The 7,925-nt window shown below is 43.8% G+C and overlaps 1 protein-coding gene across 4 annotated transcripts in view; it reads right to left on the bottom strand.

Moving 5' to 3' along the window:
• Positions 1-2,209: 2,209 nt before the first annotated feature.
• The window catches only part of LOC117829576 (protein shisa-6), a 111,271-nt gene continuing 105,555 nt past the window's right edge, over positions 2,210-7,925 (bottom strand). For 2 of the 4 annotated variants that reach the window (XM_034707140.1, XM_034707144.1), the window contains 2 exons: positions 5,990-6,093; positions 2,210-4,309 (listed from right to left, as the gene is read on the bottom strand). In XM_034707140.1, coding sequence (XP_034563031.1) covers positions 3,383-4,309; positions 5,990-6,093 — 1,031 coding nt within the window. In that variant the 3' untranslated portion in view covers positions 2,210-3,382. The remainder of the gene's footprint in view (positions 4,310-5,989; positions 6,094-7,925) is intronic. The other 2 variants (XM_034707141.1, XM_034707142.1) reach the window with 1 other exon arrangement.

Here is a 7,925-nt window from a genome sequence, read left to right as displayed (position 1 = left end):
CAGAAAATCCTACAACCAGGCTTCATGACTTCAACAGTTATTTTGCACTTTACACATGAGTTGCTGGTCTGTTACCTCCTAGGTCAGCTAGTTAGTTTGAAATAACATGTTACTTGGTATTGACTTAGTAACTTATTAACACATACATCTCACCAGTAGACCAGAACTTGTCCATCCTGCAGGTTCAGATCAGTGGAGTCTGGGGCCACTGAGGAGATGTTACTGCAGTTTACTGACAAATAATGATGTTCCTCCTTTATTAAAAGGTGTTTTATCCGTAATGATTCTTTCAGAACTTTTAGTGGGCACACTTTGATGGGAGTATTTGCCTCAAACGGTTACATCAGGCGTTACAGTCTCGTAACATCCCTCCAGTAAATGGGCCGAGTGTTTTCTTCTGTTTGATGTTAACTTGTGCCATTGTTTATTAGGCCCAGCTGTCTCTCCTGATATATTTCAGTAATGTTACTGATCATTTTGGTACGTCATGTAAGTAACATCAAGCACCCTCCTCACGGGTCTCAGCCTCTGTTACCGATCATCGATGAAAACTAATTGAAATTCAAGTTCTGGGACAGGCTGTGTGTACGAGGAGAGGAGTGGTGTGTTCTGGGGGGGGGGGGGGGGGGGGGGGGGGGGGGCAGTGATTGATTATTGATCAGCTAAGTCTGTGATCGACTTTTTCATTTCAGGTGAATTTTTGTTGTTGAGTGAAAACACGGACCAGGTTGTATTTTCTTTCATTGATTGGTGACTTAGTTGTGACTCTAATTTCTTCATTTATATTTATTTATTTATCTCAGGCAAATTAACACAATTACTAAGACTTGTTACTGTTGTTAAAGAAAAAGGTTGTTAAGTTGAAATGAAATAAATGAATTGACTCTGTCCGGTGAGGCCTCATTTCAAATTAACTTCTTAACACCTAACCTGCTCCTGATCTGATTTTTGAGTTGGTGGAGACATGAGAGGGAGAGGCCTGCAGGACACTTTGTCTTTGCTGTTGTTTTTAAACATGAAGATTTTAATGAAGGTCGTTAATCCAGCAGCTCTTCAACTCTGATACAGCGGAGACTGAAAAAACACTGCAGACTTACCATGGTTGACCCCAAGGGTTGTAAAATGATGCACACTTTTATTTTGAATCATGTTTTTTATTTTTGTTTTATCAGCTCCATAATGCTCTGTTTGATACTTGTATACTCTCAGGGCTTTAGCTGAAAAGAAATGTATGAAACTGTCCCACGTGTCTTCAGAATGAACACATTAATGAAGGAAATAAACGGGAGGAGTCGGCTCTCTTGTGCTCTAATGATGTAAAAAGATATAATGAGCCCTGACCTGGGTGTTCACTCTGAACATCTTTTCTTTTTCTGCCAGTTCTTTATTCATTTTGCAAAAACAGCAAAGTCCAGGGTTTGTGTTTAACCTCTCAACATTTTTATAATATCATAGCTTAGCATTGCATAGTTTGCAACACATGACGATCAGCTGACAGCAGATCTGTTCATATCTGTGACCGTTAACATGTTTGTAACTCTTCCACGTTCTAACTCACAGCTTGATAGACAGCCTCAGACAGTCTCTCATGTCAGGGTTAGTGAAGTCAGGTTTAGAGCGAAACCCTGAGTATATCAAACTTGCTATATAGTGTAAGCCTCATAAATTGATGTACACTCTTTCTTTTAGAAATACTGTTGTTTAACTTAGTGCTTTTAGTGGGGGAAAGCAAAGGGCAGGTACTCCCTTTATTCACTTGTTGGCGTCTTTATGGGGCTACCAGTATCAGTAAATCATCAGTATTAAGAAATGTGTCACAAAGAATCTCTGCATCACCATGCTCCTATAGTAACTATACTTAGCCACATTTGCTGTTGTCTTCTGCATACTCAGAATTCACTCATCAACACTTTAGAGACTTGAAAGTTTGTGTATATTTAAGGATATTCTCTGTCTGTGAAAGGACGTGACTGTCACAAAGTGCACCATGGGTAATGTGTTTAAGGTGCTATCACCAAGAGACACTGTGAGAAATTTCCACAGGAAGGAAACAGTGGTGTCCTGACACGCCAAGGAGTTAGATTTAGAAATAGTGGATCTGCGTGCCGGCTCATTGAAACACTCGTATAAGCAGATTCTTCTGTGTTCATGTGGTGTATCTTTTCTCTGAAGCAAACACATGACACAGATATCTCTCGAGGAACAATGATCAATGTTTAGAAAAATATGGATGTTTTATTTGACCCAACTGTAACAAGCTTTGTAACCCACCTCCATGATGTTCACTCCTCTGATGTCTATGGAACACAGTCTACATCCAAATATGAACAGTGGTATATCTGTTATCAACGACACATTCATTCACTTCTCGTCCTACCAACAGTTTGCAAAGACACACACAGTATAGTATTAATTTATCCAGTCAAATACTTGGTTAAGTGGGTTTCTATTCTGAACTCACGAAACAGTGATGATTTATAGTTTGTTTTTAAGAATCTATTGAAAACAGACAGTCTAATACAAAGTCCATCCAGTAAAGACTTGTCCATGATACTGCTCTAGAATAGCTTATTTACAATCGTCTACTGGAAGCAAAGAAACCTGCCATTGCTTTAAGAACAAAACAAGCTAGCCATCACTATTCAAACTCAGATACCAAATAAAAAACAGAACAGAATACTTTTTATTGATTGTGCTTTGTAACCCACAAAACCACTTCCTTTTAGAAATGGAACCGCTGTCAGAGGCACCGGATAGAAGTGCGTACAACATCCATTTCAACCCATCTCATCGAGATTCTCTAGAGCTATGAGTAGGACAGGGCGTACAAATGGTTGTTTTTTTGTTCATTTATTTATATATTTATAAAGTTATTACAGGCTCATCCTGTTCGTCACCTGTGGTAGTGTTGTGTTGCACAACAGAAGTCACGGAGGAATCGGTCTAAGTGTTTAACCATGCAAAGCCCTTTAAGATTCGCCAGAAAAGGTCACAGAGTAGATTTGTTGGACAGAGGGGGGCAGATAAAGGCTTGAACAGACACAATCAGTGTTTTCTCACTAGAACATACACAGAATGAGGCCGGAGCCCGTGGATGAATTGGATAATCAAGACAGTGGAAATAATAGTAGGCAAGTTAGCTGGATAATAGCACACCTCCCCCTTTCACGACCCTCTCTGGCTTCACATCTCGCTGGGCCTGTGTTTGTACAGTGTAGCTCTTTGTCCGGTCTCTCAGTAAGCTAAAGATGTTCTTGGTCCTGGAATCAGTCAAAGAAAGTGGAATTGCCAACGTCCTACTCTAAAAGAAGGCCTATGAACCCACATCCCTCTCCGGCACACACAGTGTCCCTTCTTGAGCAGTCAGGTAGTCCTGGCTGCGTTAAACAGTCACCTCAGTCTTGCTGCCTGTGCGGTAGTGCTGTGGCTGCTGCTGCTGCTGCTGCTGCTGCTGCTGCTGCTGCTGGTGGTGCTGTGGGATGTAGTGGAGCTGCTCCACAGTGTGAGTCCGTCTGGAGGCAAACGCCTGCCTCTTAGTAGCTGTCTGGTTCATGGCTAAAGTGTTGGAGTGCGCCGCGCCTCCCCCTCCTGGTACCCCACCACCGCCACCGCCTCCGCCTCCGCCTCCACCACCACCACCTCCACTTCCACCACCGCCACCGGCGTTGTTAGAGGCACTGGGATGGGAGTGCATTTTGGTCATCTTGTATCGATCCATTAGAGGCGTGGTTGGTATGAACACATCTGTGTGTGAGATGGCTCGTGACATTGACATGTCACTGCCACGAAACCCGCCAGAGATACTGCTGACCATGCCGCGCTTCAGTGACATCATCAGCTTGTCCGGCGAGATCAGAGGATCTTGTGACAGGAGGCGATCTTGTGAGTACAGGCGGTCTTGTGAAAAGAGGCGGTCTTGAGAGTAGTGGCGGTCTTTAGAGTAGAGGTGCTCCTGGGACAGGAGCCGGTCCTTGGAGTACATGCGGTCCTTGGTGTACAGTCGGTCTTGGGAGGTGTGGCGGTCTTGTGGAAGTAGACGCTCCTGAGATCGAAGGCGCTCGGCAGACAGGAGCTGTTCGTCTGAGAGGATCCTGCCTCCGTACGGGGACATCCCGTTAGAAGACATAGTGTATTCCTGCTGCGGGTCCCTCTGTGGGGACAGGACTCGATCCTGGGACATGGCCCTCTGGACTCGACGGGGCCTCTGCCTTTGCTGCGACTGCTGCTGTGAAGACTGCGACGAGGAAGGGGCCTGGGAGATGGATGACTGTGGGGGCTGGCTCTGGAGCTGCTGCTGCTGTTCCCGGTGCTGTTGGACAAAAGATAAATGAGGTTAGAGCTGTCCTGCCACGGCACAACTTCCACAAAAGCTTCCAATTCCATTTAAAACACTGGATCAAATATCAGTGAGTACAGCTTTCTGTGCCCTGACTAAAAATCAATTCTTCTTTGCCTCCAGAACAGCAGCCTGCAGAGAAAGATGTATTTTACCACCAGCATGGAGGTATGATGGCTGCCACCTGTAAGTGCTGCTTTAGAACAGTGAGGAAGAACTCATTTTAGGTCATTCATCATGTAACGCTGGCAAACAACAACAGTGCGGTGCTAAAGGAGAATTTAACCTTAGTCAGAGCTACACTGAACGAGGCAGTTCAGTTAGAATCTGTTTTTCTCTGCAGCTGCACAGACACAGCAAGTCGGAGGGCTGCAAGCTAAGCTACAGGTAACACTAGCTGTGCCTGTTTGTAAATTTGCCACATAATATCCTCAACGTTTACATCAAAGTCAATAATGAGCAGAGGTCTTCCCCTCTCTGAAACGGTATGAACTGCAAATTAAATTGTCAAAAACACCAAAACCAGACATAGCAGGATACGTTTCCATGATTTATGTCTGCATCATTCATGTGATATTGTACCTTAGTTGGGACCGACACAATGAAGAATTGATTTCTACATGAATGCATTGATATCCTTTTCTAGACAAGATGAAGGAAATTTCATAGGTACTTGTCTTCTGCATATATTTGTTCAGGTTTTAGACAGTCTTTCCCTTGCGCCAGGCTCATACTGGTACTGGATCAGTTCTACATAACGGATGCATAAGCAGGGAACACACTTCGAGAAAATCTGGCCAATCTTAGGCCGGATTTACGACTAAAATCAGCAAAGTCCTGGTTTTTCTGAAGATTATCTCGTCGGATGTTCTTGTTCAAAGCTCAATCTGAAAGCTTAAATATTACACATGCGCAGTACTTATGATCAGATATCCTGTTGTGTGGAGGTAAACCCGAGGACAGTTGAGCATGCGCTGTATGGATTGTCATGTGGACTGAAACTATCGCCAATTTTGAAGCAAGCTGACCGAAGGAGGCAGAACTAACGCAGCCATGGTGATGATAGTAAACAGAAGGTAAAAAAATAGATGGATGTTAGAAATGGAGGACCAACTTGCTGATTTGTTGCAGTAACATGAGTGTCCCGTAAAACATACCATAATCACTCTGACGTGGAGAGGAGCTGGACAGAAATGACTGCAATGGATTCAGTATTTAGCTTGCTGACCGTTAAAGCACTGTGCCAATAAAAGGACTTTGGTGAGATTGAGAGTGTGGACTGGTGAATTAATCTGTTAGTGTGTGCTGTGTTGGTCTTATTGTTGCTCTCCATACACTATACAAACTAAACTGTTTAATCTGCCATTATTTGTCATCATGTTTGAGCTCTCCCACATTTTCAAGGCTAGCAAATTCAGGTATCCAAACCAACATCAGATGGACAAAATCCTTTTAGACTCGTCTTCAGTAGGTGAGTTTTTCCACAAGCTAAAGGATAAAGAGCTGCATCACCCACCACTACAGAGAAGAGAGGAGCAGATATAGCTCCTAACAAATTCAAAAACAGCTTCCCTTTCTTCTCCTCAAAGATGCATAAAAAGCTGGGTCCTTTTTAGAAGCCCGCACTCTTACCCGAAGCACTTGTTCACCCACCTGGTCTTGAGTGAGTTTGAGAACATGCAAGGGAAGCGTGCCTCTCGCTGCCAGGTCGGGCAGGTGGCGCTTACGAGTGTAGTAGTCCTCCACTTCTTTATCTGCTGCAAAGAGATGGGAATAAAAGAAAGAGAAGAAAAGAGGTGAAATAAGGAGTTTCAGGGAGTGATAGGAGGAGGAAACACGAGGAGGAGTTGGAATGCAAGGGGAGAAATCATTGCACACAATGCAGAGGGAAGTGTTGGTGGACCCATCTGTGCTTCACCTTTCTGTGCTCATGGAGGGGAATAGAAAACAAAGAGAAACAGAGGAATCACAGTCAGACCGTATTACATGCGAGGCACATAACATCCAAACACCCAGGCTTGATCTGGGATTCAACAGGCAGCTCTGGCTGTGGGGGCAAATTTGACAAAGGTCACGTAAAAGTCCATAAACAAACATCGTCATATACAGGTATGGAAGACAGGCACGTCATATACACATGCTGGAAAGCTCATTGTTTTATTGCACGATCAATTCACAGTGAGAACCGTGTTTTCATGTCCTTGAGTGGATGTTTTCTCCTCATTCATGTGTACAAACAACCTCGACATGCATTTAGAGGCACATCAGAAAAACAAGAATACATTTCCAGAGGCAGTAGAGTGTAGGAGTGAATGTAGCATCGACTTCATGCCACACAACACAGACCCATGCATGAAAACTGGTTTCAAAGTACATAACCACACACACAGTGACGCACGTATACTAGAAGTGTCAGACAAAATGCAGCAGAAATCATTCAAAGATGGACACATTAACTATGTTAAAGGAAGCAAAACTTCCTCCTTCCTCATGTTTAATCATCAAACTAAGTCAGAGGTGAGAGTTATTTTATAGAAGCAATTTATTATTCAGAGCTTAGAGAGTGGGCCGTCCTTTTCAATAAAGCGGTGCTCACACCACCTGTCAGGATCGCACTCCGACAAAAATCCCCTTCAGCAGAGAGCCACGGGTGCTCGCTGCAAATCGATTCATTATGAGACATGATAAAAACAAGATGTTCCTTTCTCAGCCATAATAGTCTTCAAGATGTGGGCAGGGCACTGCAAACTCATCAACCATATTACCATAGCATGAATGACTGACTCGGGGTGTACACTGTCCCGCGCTGCGACGGGCAAAACGCTTTTCTTCAGTTTGATACCAATTTGCATTAATAAGCAGTAGCATTCTTCTCTTTTATTTTCCCCACAATGAAAACTCGGCTCTATCTTCCCTCCGGCACAATCCAACATGATCTATCAGCGCTCAGACACTAGTTGAGCAACAAAAAGAAGCCTTGCAGCCTTTTGGCTATTTGCTGCAACAAATAATTTGCTTTGGAAGCAGAAAGAAAGTTTGGGAGACTGAATGACGCTGCCTGAGGAGATCTCTTCCTGTGAACACTGTCTCTTTTGTGGGCTGCTATCTACAATTGTTCATTTAGTTTGTTTCACCGCCTATTGAAAACTATTATGTTAATTCTCACAAGCATTCTTCAAGCAAAGGGACAATCTTTGTTGTTTTTTCCTCCCAGTACAGCTGAGGACCAGTAAATAGCACCACATCCTGCTATTATACTATTTAGTTTCAATGTTGCCTGCGAGCTGCGAGTGGCAGCCTTTGTGGAGTGAGCCCTGATGGGATGAGATGTAGATCCACATCCTTCACTTTGACTGCATGCCAGCGGTGAATTGGGGCAGTCATGATGAAATTACACAAGCCTTAAGGAATATTTGCGTTCCACTCAGAGAATATCATGGGATGAGACCTCATTACGCAGCAGAAATCCAGCGTAGCACCGACAAATCAATACCGAGCCGGGCTGGGCACAAGAAGCAGCTTAATGTACTTATACGCTCCGAGGGAGAAAAAGTGCCTGCAGACTTTAAGGGGAGACGAGGGGGGTGCT

The sequence above is a fragment of the Notolabrus celidotus genome, chromosome 18, assembly GCF_009762535.1.
Source record: "Notolabrus celidotus isolate fNotCel1 chromosome 18, fNotCel1.pri, whole genome shotgun sequence".
Lineage (NCBI taxonomy): Eukaryota > Metazoa > Chordata > Actinopteri > Labriformes > Labridae > Notolabrus > Notolabrus celidotus.
This window is presented reverse-complemented; position numbering and strand designations above follow the sequence as displayed.